The sequence below is a fragment of the Bos mutus genome, chromosome 2 (assembly GCF_027580195.1).
Source record: "Bos mutus isolate GX-2022 chromosome 2, NWIPB_WYAK_1.1, whole genome shotgun sequence".
NCBI lineage: Eukaryota > Metazoa > Chordata > Mammalia > Artiodactyla > Bovidae > Bos > Bos mutus.
In genome coordinates, this window is record NC_091618.1 from 91,216,626 (window position 1) to 91,237,216 (window position 20,591).

General features: G+C 41.3%; 1 protein-coding gene across 1 annotated transcript in view; it reads right to left on the reverse strand.

The window, feature by feature from the left end:
* The window catches only part of NEB (nebulin), a 220,916-nt gene that overhangs the window by 20,144 nt on the left and 180,181 nt on the right, over window positions 1-20,591 (reverse strand). The window contains 17 exon segments of the mRNA XM_070390326.1: window positions 6-110; window positions 3,408-3,512; window positions 4,064-4,177; window positions 4,727-4,837; window positions 5,243-5,353; window positions 6,754-6,858; window positions 8,379-8,483; window positions 9,005-9,109; window positions 9,674-9,784; window positions 14,481-14,585; window positions 14,693-14,794; window positions 15,011-15,121; window positions 15,998-16,108; window positions 16,197-16,301; window positions 16,939-17,043; window positions 17,468-17,572; window positions 19,091-19,195. Of these exon segments, the coding sequence (XP_070246427.1) occupies window positions 6-110; window positions 3,408-3,512; window positions 4,064-4,177; window positions 4,727-4,837; window positions 5,243-5,353; window positions 6,754-6,858; window positions 8,379-8,483; window positions 9,005-9,109; window positions 9,674-9,784; window positions 14,481-14,585; window positions 14,693-14,794; window positions 15,011-15,121; window positions 15,998-16,108; window positions 16,197-16,301; window positions 16,939-17,043; window positions 17,468-17,572; window positions 19,091-19,195 (1,821 nt within the window).

The window sequence follows — 20,591 nt, forward strand, 5'->3', positions numbered from 1 at the left end:
CTCACAAGGCTGAAGTTCTTTTGGTTCTCCCGGACCCTCTGCATCTCTGGGGTGTCCAAAACGGTCTCATAATATGACATGCACTTCTCTGCATCTTCCTTGTACTTTTTCTGGAAACAGATTCCAAGAAATAAGGACGGTGAAGAACACAGGGATATAGGCCAATGGGACCTAAAATAGCCCTTCCTGCTCAGCAGAGGGAAAGTCTTTTTTTTGACTATTTAAGGATGTTAGGGAGTTGTAAAGCAGAGCCCTTGGATCAGTGAGCACCAGGCCTCTTCTTTCCAGGAGAACTGAGCCCAAGATCCATTGTCATGACCCATTGTCATTTTGGTGTTGGAGAAGAACTGTGGTGTTGGAGAAGACTTGAGAGTCCCTTGGACTGTAAGATCAACCCAGTCAATCCTAAAGAAATCAATCCTGAATATTCATTCATTGGAGGGACTGATGCTGAGGCTGAAGCTCCAATACTTGTGGCCACCTGATACAAAGAGCTGACTCATTGGAAAAGACCCTGATGCTGGGAAAGATTGAAGGCAGGAGGAAGAAGAAGGGGATGACAGAGGATGAGACGGTTGAATGGCATCACCAACTCAAGGGACATGAGTTTGAGCAAGCTCTGGGTGTTTGTGAAGGACAGGGAAGCCTGGCATGCTGCAGTCCAGCATGCAAAGAGTTGGACACAACTGAGCAGCTGAACAACAAAATTGTCAATGGCTAAACTGGCCAAGTGGGCATATGAGGGAGGTGACAGCCCCTGAGGTTCCTGGCAGCAACAAAGGGATGCCTGTAGTGAACTGGATGGAGCCAGACTGTTCAACAGGCAAAATGGAGAAAAGTAGTAGAGTTGAGAGCCATCACCAAGGCCTCTTGAATGCCAGTCCTTGGTTGGTGACAAAGATATTGTCACTGACCTGTAAGCAGGTATGGTTGGGCTCCTGGCTACAGGGGTGAACCAGCAGGCAGGTCCAACAAGAACTTCCAGGATGGGGCCAGGAAAGCTATATTCCCAGGTGTTATGCAGTATAGCCCACTCAAGCAACTACTGCTTTCTAACTCAATGATTAGGAGACAAGCAAAAAACTCTAATTTGGGGCTACTCAAGTAAATTGTAGGTTCCTGATCAGTAGTGAAGATTAAAACAAATGAGGATATATATCCAGGAGTAAGAAGGACACCATACTTTTCTTTATCTCTCTGTAGGAAGAGAGAGAGTTATCCATCGGGAAGAATCAGGGTTAGATTGTATGGTTAGTGTTGACATAATCTCAATCTTGTTAAAGAAACTGATAATCAGATGTGGGTGATCAACTTTCTTTCTTCCAGATTTGCAAATTTTACATCCACATTTTAAGAGACTGATTTTTTAACTATGGGTGGTAACTCATGCCTGTGTGAATGGCCATCATCAGAAAGACAAGCGATAACAAATAAATGCTGGTGAGGGTGTGGAGAACAGTGGCCCACTGGGATTGTAAACTGGTTTTGCCTCTTTGGAAAATAGTATAGAGGATCCACAAAAAATTAAAAACACAACTACCACAGGATCCAGCAATTCCACTTCTGAGAATATATTTGAAGGATATAAAAGCACTAATTTGAAAAGATACCTGCACTTTGATGTTCATAGCATCATTATTTATAATAGTCGAGACATGGAAACAACCTAAGTGTATACCAACAAATGATGGGTGAAAAATGTTGTGGTGTGTGTGTATATATATACATAGATATATGTTTAATTGTGGCTGATTTGCATTGCTGTGTGGTAGAAATCAGTGCAACACTGTAAAGCAATTAACCCTCCAATTTAAACAAAGTTGTGCTATATATGTACAACGGAATAATATTCAGGCATAAAAACAGAAGATCCCACCATCTGTGACAAATGGGTAGATATGGAGGGCACAACACTAAGTGAAATAAGTCAGAGAAAGACAAATACTTGATCTCACAAATATGTGAGTGTATGACCTCACATATCTGTGGAATCTAAAATCAAAACAAACTCATAGAAAAACTGATCAGATTTGTGGTTGCCGGAGGTGGGAGTTGGGGGTGAAGTGGAACTGGAGAAAGGGGTCAAAAAGTGACAAACTTCCAGTTATAAAGTAGTAGGGGTGTAATGAGTACCATGATGACAACTGTAGCTAATACTGCTGCATGGTGTGGAAGTTGTGAAGAGACTAAATCCTGAGAGTTCCATCGCAAGGAAAAATTTTCTTTTTTTGTTTTTTTTACTATATGATGGATGCTAATTAAACTTATTGAGGTAATCACTTCACAAGTAATATAAACCAAACCATTACACTTAATAGCTCAGCTGGTAAAGAATCTGCTTGTAATGCAGGAGACCCCGGTTCAGTTCCTGGGTTGGGAAGATTCATTGGCAAAGGGATAAGCTACCCACTCCAGTATTCTTGAGCTTCCCTGGTGGCTCAGCTGATAAAGAATCTGCCTGCAATGTTGGAGACCTGGGTTCAATCCCTGGGTTGGGAAGATCCCCTGGGGAAGGGAACAGCTACCCATTCCACTTTTCACTTTCATGCATTGGAGAAGGAAATGGCAACCCACTCCAGTGTTATTGCCTGGAGAATCCCAGGGACAGGGGAGCCTGGTGGGCCGCCATCTATGGGGTCACACAGAGTTGGACACGACTGAAGTGACTTAGCAGCAGCAGCACCCAGTATTCTGGCCTGAAGAATTCCAGGGACTGGATAGTCCATGGGATCGCAGAGTCAGACATGACTGACTGACTTTCACAAACCATTACACTGTACACCTTAAACTTATATGGTGATACATTCAATTTTATGTCAATAAAACTGGAAAAATAAAAAAATTATGTGCATGCATGTGTGTGTTCACTCATGTCCAACTCTTTGCAGACCCATGGACTATAGTCCTCCAGGCTCCTCTGTCCATGGAATTTTCCAGGCAAGAATACTGGCTGCTAAGTCACCTCAGTCTTGTCCGACTCTGTGCGACCCCATAGACGGCAGCCCACCAGGCTCCCCCGTCCCTAGGATTCTCTAGGCAAGAACACTGGAGTGGGTTGCCATTTCCTAGAATACTGGAGTGGGTGGCCAATTCCTACTCCAGGGATAAAACCTGTGTCTTGTATTTCCTTCATTGGCAGGTGGATTCTTTACCACTGGCACCACCTGGGAAGCCCTTAAAAAATTATGAGTGGAACCATTTAAGAGTTCTTCAGTACCTTAAAATTCTCTCCATTATTTTAATTCTGATATAGGAATCTCAAGTCTAACTCAAACTTGCATCATAGATGAATCTCTTCTTTTTTACTGGGCAAAATTGTGATTTGAAAGAATCTCCTTCAGTATTAATGGAAAGACTTGTTCTTTGTAACTGGGGTCAATGTGTGATATTCTGATGAATGTCCTTACCTGGCTTGAAAGGTTCTTGACTTGCTGGGCATGAATGATCTCCGGAGTGTCAACCACAGAAGTGAAATTGGCTTTTTCCATTTCTGCTGATTGCTTATACTTAATCTACAAAAGGAACACCCAATAGTTGGATAAATGTTTACAGTGCACACATTTGTTGGCTCAGTTTGAGTATTAAGTAATCAATACTTCTTTTCTAAAAGGATTCATTATTCAAAATAAAAGCAAAAGATAAAAGGATTCATTCATTTGCTACTCAACAATTGTTTTTTCTCTTGTGTTTATAGCTTTATGTTAAGGAGTGAGATTCAGAAAGAAAGGTTGAGTCCTAGACTATCTAGTTGATTGGGGGAAGTGGGTGGTGTGAGGGCTGGTGAGAGACGTTGTGCAGGGTTTGGGAAAGGAGGAGAGGGACAATCAACAGATAGTAAGGCATTGATTCTTTTTGGAAGAGCTGGGAGAAGGACAGATGAGAGCAGCCTTGGCAAACGTCCTGGATCCTTTCATCAGAACAGATTCCGCCATGCCATTATATGCATCTGACTGTAATTGACCAACAAGTAAGATAATAGAAGGAAAAAACTGTGTTCTTACAATCACAGCTACTTTTTTGTTTTGTTTTGTTTTGTTTTTAAAGACTGACATGGAACACTCACCTGGCTGGCAATATCTGTAGCATTCCTGGCTCTCAGGAAGTCAGGAGTTTCATTGGCCATGGCATTCAGGCCTCTTCCTTTGACTTCCAGCTCCAGATCTCTCTTATATTCTTTCTATAGGAGCATGAAAAGAAATGTTAGTTAACTGTCATAGCAAGATAATAAATGTGCAGAGTGAAGATAGACCCACATAACATGCTACTTGCATTGCTAGTGTCACCTCTGCACTCCCTGGGGTGGGACAGAGTGGGGACAACAGAAGACCGCTTCAGAAAACTTATACTGATGCCAGAATCTCCTTCGGAGCAATTTCTAGCATTCTCTGCTTAGAACATTAAAGTACAAAGCATATTTTAAATCTGGTTTGGTGCATAAACAATTACACTTAGATGCCCACCACTCCAGGGTGGTGTTTTTATTTAAATGGGCACAACAAATGTATCAAGATTAAATCAAAAACTATTAGATAAAGAACAGGCATAGCCACTATGGAAACAGTTACAATATCAACTCATCAGAAATTGAGATATTTTATGTAATGATTAATAATCATGTTGAACAGAGAATCTGAAATACAAAAACTATCACTTTTTTAAAAAATGCAACTTGGCTAGGAAGAAGATACTCGGTTGATCCTGTGCATGCAGTCAGCTGGGTGCCCACCTCGTTGAGGATCTGGGTGGCATTCTTTGCTCTTAGCATATCCGGTGTGTCTTCCATTTCGCTGAGACCCTTCCCACGGATGCTTTCCTCTAGATCTTTCCTGTACTCTTTCTATAGCACAGAATACAAGCAACAATGCTCACAAGAAAGCCTGGATTGTTCCTCTGCTGAAAAGTCCCTCACCAAAATACAAAACAAAAACCTAATTTCACACAGTTACAGTTTAGCCAATAAAAAATTAATAAAGGCAGGGTATAAGCTTCATCAGTTAATATCCAATATCAAATAAACTAGAAATTAATAGAATGCTAAGGTAAGCACATTTTATTAGGTACTCAATTAAAAATTAGGAGAATTAACATGGGTAATAGATTAGGTGCTAGTATGAAACACATGGGAACCCAACTTGGACCCCGGAGAGTTAGGTGGTGGTGAAAATGGTCGGAATACGTTGATGAGTGTCATTAGTGCAATTATTTGGGTGAGGAGGGAGAGGAAAGACCGAGTGGGCACTACCTCGCTGGCTATTTTGGTTGCATATTTGACATGTAATAGAGCTGGTGTGACCTCCAGGCCAGTCAGGTTTCTGCCTTTAATGGACTCTTCATAATCTTTCCTATATTCTTTCTAATGTAAGTAGGAAGGAAAGACAAGAAAGAATGTTTGTTACAACTTATTTCTCAACCCTAGGAAGAAAACAGTTACATTTTCTTTCTGTGTATGGCTTCTTGATCTTAGTTCTGCTGATAATCACACATTTGAAACATGACTGTTCTGGAAATACCCTGGGCAGAGCAAATTCCCTGAGGAGACTTAGAGGCTGAGAACCTTCGGTGGCCTCTCATTTGCCTATCTACCACTCCCATGGGGGCTGGCCCTCTGAAAGGGGAAGGACGGAGATACCCCCAAGACTCTCAATATGTTGTCCTCTCTCTTGATGACACTTTCCTGAAGGCAATAAAATTCTACTTCTGAATCAGAAGTGACTCAGGGGAAGAAAATAAAAAACCACTCAGAGGAAGGGGATCTTGAGGGCACCAAATGCAAATTTGCCCTTTCTCATAATCACAACTATTATTCTAAATCACCTAACAAATAAGGTGGATAATGAAGCCCAGAGAGGTTATCAGGCTTTGTTCACTGTTAGGAGGAAGGGCCACCAACTCCCCCATCTCTCAAATCTGTGGATGAGGCTGTATGACTGGGAGGCTTAGAATAGACATTGGGACTCTGATAGAATTTGACATCTACAGAAAAGTTGTAAGAATAGTACAAGGAGCTCCCACAGATGCTTTCCCCAGGTTTACCAACTGTTTTAAACAGTTTAAAATTTTCTGTTATCTGGCATTCTACACACCAGAAAGCTCCCCAAACTACTACTTATATTAAAAGCCATTTATCTTTATGGTTGGAGATATGCTCATGGAGGTGAGGCAGAAGAAATCCAAAATAAGCCTGTTTCCCAATGAAGACAGACTTTCTCAGTTTCAAAATAAGATTCATTCTTCTCCACTATTGATTAAAATTTTTTTAAATTTTATTTTAGATGCCTCTGCTTACATTTCTAAAGTAGGAAATATGACATACTGACTTTTTTGATATTTTGATAAAAACCCTGATTAAAAGAAAAAAAAATCTTCCTTTCTTGGACTGGAGGCTTCCTATTAAGAGAACAATTCAAAGCCAACAGTGGGTCTGCATAGAGGGAACTGATTCAAAGAAAAAATTACATTACATTCAAAATAATTTGTTTCAGTATTAGGAACAGTTTGCTATCTCCTAATTCTGTGAAAAGGGTAGTTGAGATAAACATATATGGTAAATGTTTATTATTCAGAAAAATTTTTTATATAAATAATGGAACCACAGGATTTGAGATATGGAAAAGATTTTGGTAATCATATGTTGAAGAATCCCATCATCCACACCTTTGGGATAACAACAGGCTCAACACTTTTGCGGGTAGAGGTTGTTTGCGCGTTAGCTCGATGGTATACTTGCTGTGTTGGGGTTTGTGCAGGACTTACCCCACTCTGCATCTGCTGAGACTCCTTGGCAGTGATGTACGTTGGTGTTTCAAAATCTAGCATAGGCTTCCCTCGTTCCTTTTCGTACTTTTCTTTGTATTTCACCTAGTGATAAAACCCTTATGAGACATCTCTGGCCAATTCTGAGACAGAGACCAGTTTAACAGTAGCATTTTTAATTGGTACTTTGTGTCCAATTGGGTGGCATCTCATTGCCACGCAAAACAGTTTCCTGTCATGTTTCAGAAAGTTACTTTTTATTTTGGCCTGGCAGGGTAACACCAAAACTGTCTGCAAGGCATGGTCAGGATTTGTGTTCAATTCAAGGAGACAAAAGGATCACTGCAGAAGAATCAGCCAAGACAAGCATTGAGACAAGAAATTCATGGGAAAACTGTCCACAGGGAAGGTTTGCCGAGATTTGATGTATATAGATGTGAATATTTTAGCCGGAGCATCAGCCAATATTTCTAATAAAAATCTCCAATCTTCCCTTCGTAAGAACTTTTATCAGGGACCTGGGGCCTTAATAGATAATGCATACAACTTTATTTACATATCAACTGAGGTAATAACTGGTCACATTCAATGCTGCCAATATAGATTGGTATGAAAATGAAAACCAGTTGACTAGTCATTGACTGAATTTCTAACAAACCTGACATTCTCAAAAAGACCCCAAGGCTATTTTACAAATACAAACTCCTCATCCTCATCACAGGGGCTCAGAAATGGGAGGAGCCTATAGATATTCCTAATTTACACAGGAGACACTGAAAGACAAAAGCCTGGGTCACACAGCATCTTCATAGCAAAGGCCAATCTCAGCTCTCTTGCTTATGACAACACATTAACATAGAGATCCAGGAACATGGGCTGCTTTACAGATGATGGGAGGCATCTTTAGTAATTCAGCCTTCTTGTTAATGCCCAATGGGGATGGGAATAGCTGAATTTGTGAAACAGAAGGTCATGTGGCAGCGAATACCTTCCCTGAGTTCTTTTCCTGGGAGAATCTTACTTGTATAAATTTTGCAATTTCTTCCACACCCAGAGACTACTTCAGTGGTGACCTGATCATATCACTCCTCTGCCCCAAATCCTCTAAAGGCTCCCCATCCTTCTTAGTAATATTTTCTTTTCTTTTTTTAAAACAAATATATTTATTGATTTATCTGGCTGTGTCAGGTCTTAACTGTGGCATGTGGGATCTTTAGTTGCAACATGTGGGACCTAGATCCCCGACCAGGAATCAAACCCAGGCCCCCTGCATTGGGAGCATGGCGTCTTAGCCACTGAACCACCAGGGAAGTCCCACTAATATTTTCTAAGGGATCTGTCTCCCTGGTGATATAATCTTCATGCTTCCAGTCCCTGTGAGTAACCTGAGTAACACATACTGCATGCCTACTGCACTATTTCTCCAGTGTATGTAGACATTGTTACCATTCGTAACATGAACATTTGTTTCAACATGTTGCCAAATTCCAGGCCCCTGATATCTTTGGAAATTTTCAGGAGCACTTGTTGCTACAAGTGTAACTACTGTCCTCTAGGGGAATCCATGAAAACTTTGGACATGGTAGGTGAATGTGCAGGAAAAAAGACAGTCTTGGTCAACTTACGATACTCTGTAATTCTGTGGCCTCTTTTAGATGAAGCTGCTCCAGATTGTCAGGTATGGTGTGGTAGTGACCTTTACTCTTCTCATAGTTCTTCTTGTACTGGTACTGAGGGGAAGGAGGCAAAAAGAGGCACATTGATGGCAAAGCTGCTCCGCATTCCTATTTTTCTCTTTAGGTTGGATATTTACATAGCAGCAGCATCAAGACCAAATGAAAATTAGCGAACACCACATAGGGGATTAAAAAAACATTTTAAAGGATAAAGATACATGTTCAGTATTGTCAGTTAATAAATACAAGCATGTAAAGTAGGCTTTTAAGAGTGAAAAGTTAAAAGTGAAAGAAACTATTCCAAGTGTTAAGTCTATGTTTTTACGAGGAGGAAAGGGAGTGGTTAATTGGGAGAAAAAGAAGTTAAAATATTCCCCAAACAGAAGCAATTTTATAATCTGAGAGGTGTGGCAGTCAGGGGAGCACTGGTAGATTAATATTGTCATTTGGAAGAATGCACTCAGAGGACAGACATGCTTTCAGTAGCAGAGAAGGAGATGCATGTGACCTCAGAGAAGGAATTTAGCTGTAAAGGGGTGAAACAAGCTGTTTTTGGAGCAAATGATTGAGCTTACAGAACTGGCAAGGTGGCTTGTATTCAAGACATGGTTCATTATTAGCGATTCCTTCATGTCAGTCACAGGTTTGTGAAGTTTCTTCAAATCAGCCTTATACTTAACCTGTGCCACAGTAAGGGGAAAAAGGAAATCATATAAATAGGAAATGGAAAACTGTACTAATGAAACCATAATAAGTTAACTCATCCTGAAACAAATGCTGGAAATGGTAATTAAAAAAACCATAACTCATTTACAGTAGCCAAAAACGGGAAATTCAAGTATCCATTGACAGATGAAGGGACAAACACGGTGTGATACATAAAGTGGAATACTGTTTAACCATAGATGGAATGAAGTTCTGACATATGCTACGCAGCACGGATGAACCTTGAAAACATTGAGCTAAATGAAATAAGCCAGACCAAAAAAGGACGAAAATTACATGATTCTACTTACATGAAATCTCTAATAGGCAAACGTATAGGGACAGAAAGTAGATGAGAGCTTTCCAGGGATTGGTGAGAGAGAGAAATGGAGAGTTATTGCTTAATAGTTATAGAGTTTGTGTTTTGAGGTGATGAAAAGCTTTGGAATTAATAGTGGTAGTTGGACAACATTGTGAATGCAATTAATAGCACTGAATTACATACTTAAAAATACTTAAAATGGCAAATTCACACATACCTCACTTGCAAGAGTATTAGCATCTTTCATGACTTTGTAGAGCTGGCTATCTTTTGGATTGTATTTTGGTGTCTTGCCCTTCTCTTTGTTGAAATTTTCTCGGTATTGAACCTAATAGCAAATGCAAAAATCCAAATTATTCCTGAATGTCAGTTTATTTGAAGGCTGAGGAACAGGGGAAATGTAAATGCAAAAGAACATATGTTACACAAAAAGTGATCATATAATTTATTATCCAAATTAGGCCACTTTTAAGAGTAAAAGGGAGCATTATTAATAATTATGCAGGGACAACAGGCAATTAAGTATAAGAACAAATGACATAGTATTTGTTTTGCTCATTTTTATATTATCCAGAGGTATGAAAGATTCACTTCCTTTTGATGCAGGACAAAAATGCATGGGAAAAGGCTTCTGGCTAAATTCAGAGACATGATCTAATATATTTGATTTGAAGCATTTTAGTCCTCCTAACTAGCAAAACCAAAAGCATTTTAGGTCTATTTCCAGGAGTTCAAAGAGGCTTTATAAATGATCAAGATAAGTGAGAAGTAAGGAATCTGTTGAATTTAGGAGAATTTATTATTTTGTACTTTAGCTTTATCATTTTAATTTTTTTTAATTGGAAAAATATTGGCATAACTTTTGAGTAAAAACAGAATTTGGGGGTATTTGATATAATTTCAGGTTAGATGGAGAAAGAGAAAAATAAGATTAAATATATTTTACTTGCAGGATATATAAAAGAATATGTAAAGGATTAAATAACTTCAATTTAAAAAAGAAGTGCAATGCCGGGCACTAATAGTTGCTTAATAAATGTGATTTGATTAATGAAAGAGACAGTCATAAGGCCTAAGCAAAATAGCTAAAGATGAGATTTACTTATAGGAATATTCAACAGAATAAACTGAAAGTGACAGAAACACTTCCTTACTGAAAGACAGACTGATTCCTTTGACACTAGGATTAACACCAGAAATAGAACCCTGCTAGTTATTTATTCTGGGCGTCCCTAGTGGCTCAGATGGTAAAGAATCCGCCTGCAATGCGGGAGACCTGGGTTCAGTTCCTGGGTTGGGAAGATTCCCTGGAGGAGGAAATGGCAACCCACTCCAGTATTCTTGCCTGGAGAATCCCCATGGACAGAGGAGCCTGGCGGGCTACAGGCCATGGGGTTGCAAAGAGTTGGACACAACAGAGTGACTAAGCATAGCACAGTTACTTATTCTAGGAAGAAAGAAAAATGAGCTCTTTCTAGATGTTAGCCAGCTAACAGGGCAATATTTGATGCTCTGGGACACCTAGAGTTTCTGTTGTTGGTAAAATGAAAGACTTGCTCATTCAAAGTTAGCACACCAGGATCTGGTTGCCCAGATATTTCGCACTGTAGACACTTAAAATCAGTCCCCTCATGCTTCATCACTTTACTTCCCCACAACTTTCCACATCCAGCAGAACAGGCACAACAGGAGGCCACTCAAGTGCTAAGAACAATGAAGTCTGCCACATTAAAGGAAAAGCATTCACAGTGCTAAGACTCATTTATTTTGAATAAATCTCCAGTGAAAACGCACAGACAAAATAAGCATGCAGAGCAGTACAGCAGGATGCGGGCGCACTGAGTCAGACACGCAATGGAGGAAGCAGAAACAACAGAACAGAAAAACAACATAAAGAAATGCTACAATGGCTCTTCTCTGAAAGGAAATGCACTCCCCAAATAAAATGAAAAGCCTGCTAAGGAATGTCAGAGGTGGTAAGCTGGTGTCTGGACCAAGAGAAAACGTCCTAAAGATGCAGAAACCCTAAGAATAGGGCTGATCCCAAGAGCTGAGAAACAGAAAAGCAAAGTCAGGTAGATGTGCAGAGGCAAGACTGGGGAAGAAAAATTGCAAAGGCCCATCTCTGATGGGAATAAAATCCATTTCTTTAGAAGAATGCTAAAAACCCTCTATCTTTTAGAAAATAACTCACGTCTGAAAAAAGTACTTGAAGAGCAGCTTTCTGCTGGCCTTTCAGTTCCTTTTTCTTCTGTTAATTTTAAGCAGATTTAAATTTCTAACTTTTTAATTAAAAAGTTATTCCTCCTCTTTCCACAAGAAGGCCCCAAGCAAATGCAGTCGAGCATAACTACTGCCAGGAATATAAGCCACCATGTCCAATCTTCCTTTTTGACTGAATCTTAAGTACCACTCTATTTTGCATGATAAAGACACATATCAGACTCAGGACTTCAAGAATTCTTAGAAAGGTATGGGATTAGGTGGGAAGTACAGTAAACCCTACCACTCTATTTTGCATGATAAGGACACATATCAGACTTAGGACTTCAAGAATTCTTAGAAAGGTGTGGGATTAGGTGGGAAGTACAGTAAACCCAAGTAAAGTGTATATCTTCCCTGGTGGCTCAGATGGTAAAGCATCTACCTACAATGTGGGAGACCTGGGTTTGATCCCTGGGTTGGGAAGATCCTCTGGAGAAGGAAATGGCAACCCACTCCAGTATTCTTGCCTGGAAAATCCCATGGACAGAGAAGCGTGGTAGGCTACAGTCCATGGGGTCGCAAAGAGTCGGCTGAGCAACAACTTTACTTTCACTTTCACAGTAAACCCACATTCATGCGGGATGTGGAATAGAAAAGCCCTCTTTCTCTTATTTACCAGGGAAACCTGAGATGCAACTGCGCAGTGCCATGTTGCAAATGGCAACATCAGTGTCCATAATCCTAGCGGGCTCAGAGAGTGTGGGAAGGAAGTTTTCAATCGATTTTTTCAAAGTTCAATTGAATACAAAGATCTAACATCCAGTTCTACTTCTTTGCAGAGACTTGAACAGGATAATAATATTGACGCTTCTAAAGACTGAAGAGCAGGTTCAAGAATTAGAACATTTCTTGCTATTGAGACTATAAGACATAGGGTGAAAGCTACAACTGAAAACATTTTGAGCAGTTTATACTGTTGATTTGGAGTATGTCTGAACTGCAAGACCATAGTAAATAACCAGTCTTAAATGTATTAAATGCCAACGACAGTCATCAGCGGAGACTCTATTTCTCTGGTTGGAGATAAGATGCCCAGTCTATTTTTACTTCATCCTTTGATCAGTGTCAGCAGCCTAAAGAAGTTAGTAGACCATCTCAAAACCACTCTACCCTTCCTACTCTGGAGGTATGTTCCAGGGGGAATGTTTCGTGCAGGAAAAGATGGGTGTGTGCAAAAGTATATCCCCTGACAAATTTCCACAGCATTCTACACATTCCAACACAAGACCAACAGAAAAAGAGTGCAACTTGGTCAGTCCCCTGACCAAGGCTAAGAAGGTAGACAAGAGAAAGAGGAAGACAGAGATATGGGCTTGCTGGTGCTGGTCTTACATCACTGATGAGCACATTAGTTTTCTTAAGCTGCCTCATCATAGGGGTGTCATAAGATGCGGCGCCGTGCCCGTGCCCTCTCCTTTGGCCTTTGATGTATTCCACCTAGAGTGCCAGCAAGACAGCAAAGTCAGAATGGGCGGGGCCCACACAGATGGGCTCTCCTGGACCAGTGGCCACACCAGGAAGCTGTCAATCCTGAGGAAGCCTTTCCCAGGAAGTAATCCCAAGAAGGGGAGCTCATAATACCACCTGCTCAGGTGTCATTCTCCGCATCACAGGATTCACCTGAGGTTAGAAATACAGGCCTCACTATTTTCAAAACCAGCAAAGTCTTCAAGGTTTCAACTTGTTTTTAGCTTGCTAATAATATGAACTTGATTTAAAAACACATTAAAAGTGTTTTAAATCGAAAAGTTCTTGTTACATTTTACTATTCTTAGAGATTCCACTACTTTTTGTGGGTGATTTCATATCTTTGTTTCAAGTATTTATACCATTCCATTAATTTGTAATAAAAATACTGCATTGGCATTTAAAAATAAAAACTTAAAAAAATCATATTTGCTTATCGTTAGACATCTGAACTTTTTGTCTTCATAATTCCCATTTCTTGTCACCTGACGTTACTACTTGTATCTTCTAAAAGATTGGAATTCCATGTTTGGCATTGCTGAAAGGCATATGTACAACCACCAAAGGTATCCTAAACCTATTTCTTCAAACAAAGACTTGAGAAAACAGTAAAGAAGAAGAAGAAGATAAATAAATATTAAAGAAAAAAAAGAGGAAGGCAGGATCTCAGAATTGGAGGAGAAATAAGATGCTTGAGCTTGTCTTTCTGGAGTAAAACTTGCTCTCTAAAAGATCTGGTGGTTGATCATGGAGTCTCTGATCTAATGTCTAAAAACTTGTCATAACTCAGGAGTATTCTACATAATTAGCCTAACAAGGGAAATTAGGTAACGGGGCAATCAAGTTTGGGCACATTTCTGAGTCCATCTTCTCACTAATATGAAATCTGCTAGCATTAGGCATTCCCCCTCAGCTCCCGGTGCATACCTCAATCAGACACAACCCCAAATTGTAACTATTTATCTGTAGACATAGAGTCTGAGGACATCAATGAGACACAACCCCAAATTGTAACTATTTATCTGTAGACATAGAGTCTGAGGACGTTTATTCCCCTCATTCCTAGCCCAAGCTTTCAATGTATGTTTGTTAAATAAAAAAGTTAAAGTGACTGCATCTGATAGAAATTTTCAAAGCTTTTCATGATGTAATTTTCAAAGCCCTGAGTGCTATCAAAGACCCCGTATCTCTTTGATCACTAATATTGCACTTTCATTCTGGGTATCACTTCTTCCTGCAGAGTTTCTAAACATCTCCTTACATTAGAGTGACTGCTTGCCCATGTGTGTTACCTGGCTGCTCAGCTTGGCTGCCTTCTTGGCCATTTCAATGTCAGGGCGACCAAGCATGCTAAGTCCGTGGCTGCCTTCCTTGCGGTGCTTGGCTCTGTACTCCACCTGAATCGAAGAAAAACAAAACGGACAACGTGTTCCAGGTGGCCGGGGCCTTGTACTACTTACTCACGGTGCATGGTGGTCTGGTAACATTTTTACCACCCACCTACCTCGCTGGCTTGTTTGGCAGCCTGCGTGGCCTTCTTGATGTCTGGCCGATCGGCCACTGTGGTGTAATGCAGGTTTTCTTTCGCATCTTTTTTGTAAGCGACCTTCATTTGGAGAAAGAAAACATTTGCTCATTTGAGAAACAGACTTTCTTTCTGAAAGGAACCTTTCTGATTAAAACCAAATCAATCCCACCACCATATATTTTAAACCACTAGATATAGAAATTAGGGTGGCCACTCTCTGGGCCCAGCCCACCATGCACCAGTGTGGGACCCCCTGGTGCGGGTGGGCCCCAGAGAGTGAGAAGAGGGACTCACGTTACTCTGCTTCTTGGCCACGTCCATGGCGTGTTTCACATCTGGGGGCTCCAGCATGATGGAGTAGTTGGATTTGCCTTTCTCCTTGACAAACTTCTTCTTGTAATTTGTCTGAAAAGAGCCAGAATTTCTTAGGTGGGGAGGGGAAGCCAGGAACAGAATTGTTTTACTTGAAGAACTGTGAGAAGATCAAGGAAAATCCATGGTTCCCATTTTGGTGTCATTTTGGAACTGGGGTGTCTTGTCTGTATTCTAGTTCTTCTCTGTCATTTCTGTCCTGGAGCCTAACATTGGGCCACACACCAATCTTTAAAGAATGATGACAAGCAAAGCAAACTCTTTCATTCATCTTTTTAAAATAAAGGGAACCTTACATGGCTCATAAATACAAATTATTAAATATATGATTTATTGTAAATACACAATAAAATAATAAATACATGATCATTAAAGCATTATCCATAAGGATGTAGTGGGCAGAGATGTGGGAGATATGAAGACGTGATTTTGATTCTCTAAAATTGTTCAGCAGTTTAAGGAGAAGAGAGATGATGAGAAAGACAGATTTTCACTATCAAAGCTTCCTCCCTTTATTACCACTAGGGTAGTGATATCTTTAGTGCCAGAGAAGACATCCTATGGTAAAACCCATATCTGCCACAGTTGCCAAAACTGGAAAGTCACTAGATATTGAGTCTTTATTATTACTATTTTTGGTTGCATCGTGTGGCATGCAGGATCTTAGTTCCCCGACCAGGGATCGAACTCTGCATTGGGAGCACGGAGTCTTAGCCACTGGACCACCAGGAAGTTCCTATTGAACTGTCTTTTAAGCCAGTGTTCAAAGTTCACATATAGGTACTGGCTGTAAGAGAAAGTGACGTAAAAGAAAGTCTGTGTGAGCAAAAACATGACTTTCAGTCTTTTGCTGGATGCTAAAGTAAAGTGGCATTGCTGTGGCCAAGAGTCCTGGGGCTGGTCACTTACATCACTGACGTTCTTGGTCACTTCTTTGACATGAATAGTGTCCCGGGTCTCTGGCAGCGTCGTGTACGAACCCTGCGCCAAGTGCTTCTTCACATACGACTTGTACTTGTTCTGGGAGAGCACAGAGAGCTTGTTACAATGCCGGCCTGGGGCATCAGCCCAGGACAGAAGGCGAGCATATGGGCTGCCGGGGGGGTACCTCGGACACCAGGCTGCTGACTGTCTTTGCCAGGAGGATCTGTGGCGTGTCAGGTACGGCATGGCAGCTTCCTCTTTCCTTGACGTGTTTCTCTTTGTATTTCAGCTACAGGGGTGAGAAAAAGGCATTTCTTCAGCTCCTCTGACTCTCCTGCATATTTTTTATCAAGCTCCTGAGTTACTAAATAGAGCTGGTAGAGTAGTGTCATTGACATAGTTAGAAACATTAAACTCAGTGTAAGATTTGATATTTAGAAATCTTGGGAAATACCAAAACAGGATTTTCTTTATCTCGTGCAAGCTGGGGCTTTAGTAACAATCAGAATGAAGGTTATGATGAATCTTTATATATGCAGCTTTAGTTCAGAGCACTTTGAAATGTCATTGGACCCTCCCCCAAGCCCTGGGAGGCATTATTAGTCCTCCTTTCCAGCTGAGGAAACAGGAAGCATAGGAAGAGTATGACCCCACGAAAATGAATATGTTCCCTTATAGAGTCCAGCCAGGCCCTCAGATCCCCAGTTCTGGCTGGGAGGGCTGGCACGTGGAGCCTCTGCATCAGGCCCGGCCACCTGACTGTTACAGCTTCCTGCTGCTGCCACCCTGCTCTGCCAAGTCACTGCTGTGGACTGGGGTCAGCAGCCCTCCGCAGTCCACAGGGTGCCCAGGGTGCCCCTGGGGACTGGCCTGCAGAAGACAGCCCTGTGTGAGGCTAGGCCTCTGGGAGGGGACCACATGCTTACATCACTTTCGATTATAGAATTCTTCAGGGCCAGGACCATGTCTTTATCATCCGTGACGGAAAGCTTGCAACCCTTGAGGTACTCTCGGTCCAGCTTGTATTCAAACTGTAACAGAACAAAGTCAGAGGAAGCTGGAAAACGGTGCCAGGCACAGGAGCAAGATGGTATCTGGTTAAATTTCTAGGGAGTCTTCTTCTTGAGGGCACTATGAGGATTTGCTGCCAGGATGGGGGCAAGGGTTTCCCGGCTGGGTCCACTGCAAGCTGGGCTCCTCCTCGCCAGCCCCAAGGCCAGGACAAAGCTTTCCTGGTCCTCCCCTGCCTCCCTCAAGAGCCATTAGTGTTTGGGCTCAGCCATGTGAGACCAAGCTGTGTGGCCAGGTCTACTTCCTGAGCTTGCCTTTCACACTTCACAACCCTCCTGTCCTTCTTGGATCTCAAATGAGCTAGGGAGTGACAGTGGTAATTATGGATAATGAGGGACGTTTCTGCCCTGGGTACGTCATGCAGTTCTGTCTCTCTTATCTCACATCGCTCTGCTGCAGGGTCGACTTAGCAGCCTGGATGAAGTCTGGGCGGTCAGGGGTCCATTTCCAGTAGGCTTTGGTGGCTTCATACTTCTTCTTGTAGTCCAGCTGTTTTTAACAAGATAGAAACAGGTCAGTTCATTAAGTGGCCTGAATTCACAACCACACACGCAGCACAGAGGGACTCAGCTTGCATTTTAACAAATCATGGTTCTTTATGCAAGAAGAGAGCCCCAATTAAAATTTCTATACAATTTATGCAACTAGTTTTGTCATCCTATGGGACCCGTTGGCCTCAAAATAGAAGCTAATAATTTTTAAAGGTTCCAGATGAAATGATTTTTCAAACTAACTCTGCCAGGGCAGTTTAATTATTTTGAGTCAAGTACTTTTAACTTCTAACTAAATTCAGACAACTTTAAAAAAATTATTAAATACTTTTTATTTTCTGCCAGGCACTTCTCAAAGTGCTTTATAAATATTAACTCATTTAATCTTCATCACAACTTCATGAAATCAGCAGCTGAGGAACTGTCTAGAGGGCCTAAGCAAGCTGTCCAGGTGAGACAGCTAGTGAGCAGTGGAGCTGGTGTTCAAACCCAGGCAGCCTGGCTTCAGAGGGCATGTGTACTTGCTAGGCTTGCATTTGAGCTGGAGAACTGGCCACCTCAGGCTGAATCTGAGGAAGAGAATGTATGTAGTTTCATTTGAGTGCCCTTGCCCTCACGACCAGCCACGTTTCTTCACTCTTTTTGTCTCTCCTTTTTCTTGGTCAAGGCATCATTTGTGTACAATAAGATACACATGCTTTCATGTATTAATTTTGATCAAATTTTTTCCATTGTGAAAATGTTCAAGCATATGAAGAGTTGCAAAAAAAAAAAAAAAGTTGCATGAATCTTACAGAGAATATCCATATACCCAGCACCTAGATTCTACAATGTACATTTTACTGCATTTGCTTTGTCCCAAATCTATGCTGCTACTTATCTCTCGGTCCATTCTCAGGACACCTGTAAGCTCCCTGTCAGCCCCTAAAGGCATTTCAGTTTGTTTGCCCTAATAAATACAATTCTCTGTGGCACTAGTGGTCACAGCTTGGATTTTATAACCTTTCATTATATAACCACATATATTTTTAAGAAGTCAATACTTATCTAAATGCACAAAAAAGTCCCTGTGGTTGAGGCTTTAAGATGCCCCATCATACACAAAGAAGAATCGGCACAGAGAGATGTGAGCAGGAGGAAGGTCTAGGTCAAGTCCTGACAGCATCAAGCAGCTCAAGAGTTCTCTTTTTTCAGAAGAAGGAGGCTCCAGAGTTTGAGGCAGGAGAAGAACAAAAAGACTGGAGACACTTTCAAAAATGTAGCCTTCATTTCAGAATTAAACTTCCATTTCTCAGTCTCCTGACACAGCGGCTGAGTGGGTACAATATCCATGGGCCACCCTTGTTTTTTCCCACCTTTCCCTGGTGAGAACCATTTAGAGGTCAGCGTTATCACTCATGCTCCAGGGCCCAGCCCTTGATCTGGAGTCACTAGAACACAACTGCCTGAAGTGATGCCCAAAGAGGCCATGTGTCCTGCAGAAGCTGATGAACCCCTGTTAGGTTTGGGGACTTACATTGGTGTTGACTTTGTAGGCATCCTTGGCTGCTTTGATATGAACAGCATCTGGCTCAATGGTACAGTTGGACTTAGTTCTCTGGTAAACTTCTTTGTATTTCAGCTGCAGGAGGAAACACAGGTGAATTTTTTAAAGCAGCCCACAAGTGTCTTAAAAAAAAAATTAAAACTGTAACTATAGTACACAACACTTCTTAAGACTGAATACATCTGTTGTGAAGAAATGATGCAGCCATCGCATCTAGTAGACGTGCACTTATCCTGTCTCAGATCTTAGCGTCTGCCCCTCAGGACACACTGCATCTGTTCACTGAGTTACCATAGAATTTATGTCCTCTGAGCTTGTGCTGAAAAGAACAGCCGGATAGCAGTCTATGTGTTTTCCCTTCCCCAAATCAGAAACTCCAGAGTTTAGAACATCTTAAAAACCATTGATGGAAGACAAGACTTCCCCCAGTGGCTCACCCGAATGGGATCAGGCTTGTCCTCCTTCCACACCCCTGTAAGTTGTAGCTGTTATCATGTTATGTTGTAATTATTTATCTATTCTTTCTATTGAGCTGAATCCTTTGCGGGCAAAGTTGTGCATCATTCATTATTTCATTCCTAGCAGCAAGCACTTAACAAACAACATATGTGGTCAGTCACTCAGTCATGTCTGACTCCTTGCAATCTCATGGACTGTAGCCTGCCAGGCTCCTCTGTCTATGGAATCTGCTAGGCAAAAATACTGGAGTGGGCTGCCATTTCCTCCTCCAAGGGATCCTCCTGACCTAGGGGTGTAATCTGCATCTTCTGCACGGGCAGGCAGATTCTTTACCACTAGTGCCACCTGGGAAACCCCCAAGGAACCAAATAAATATTTGATGAATCAACGTACTGATGGGTGAATGCTGTCATCACTGTTGCCATTGCTAGAGCCACCCCTAGTGAGTTTCAGTGGGAGGGGGAGAGACAGGGAAGGCTTAGCCTCTGTGAGCCCAGCTGGTCATTTTTTCACCTTGAGCCTGGAATTTCTAGCGTCACCCATTTTTGCTCCTTTTAAATTTCAGGGCCCTGGGGCCTCATCTCGGCCTTCTCACTAATTATTGCAGAAGGATCTTAGGTCTTAACATGGTTAAATCTGAAATAAAAACTGTCCAAAAGAAGCCACAGTAGCACTTACTAAATTTGCCTGATCATGTGAATCACAGTTTTCTGTACTTTTTCATAAATGTAGCAAATCAATAGCTTTAGGGTTCAGGCCTGGACATCCATATTTTTCATCAGTTCGGGTTATTGTTATAACCAGAAAGCTTAAGGAAATGGATGCAGAATTGCTTCATTTTTTTTTTTTCCAGTGAGAGAGAATGGGCTGCTCCACATAAGGGATCTAACTTATAGATGTTTATGAATACCCGATGCTCATGTTTGAAGTGCCAAAACTTATTTTATATGAAAAATATAATAAATAATTTTCAATGATTTATACATTTCTGCCTTCATAAACAGTGCACGGA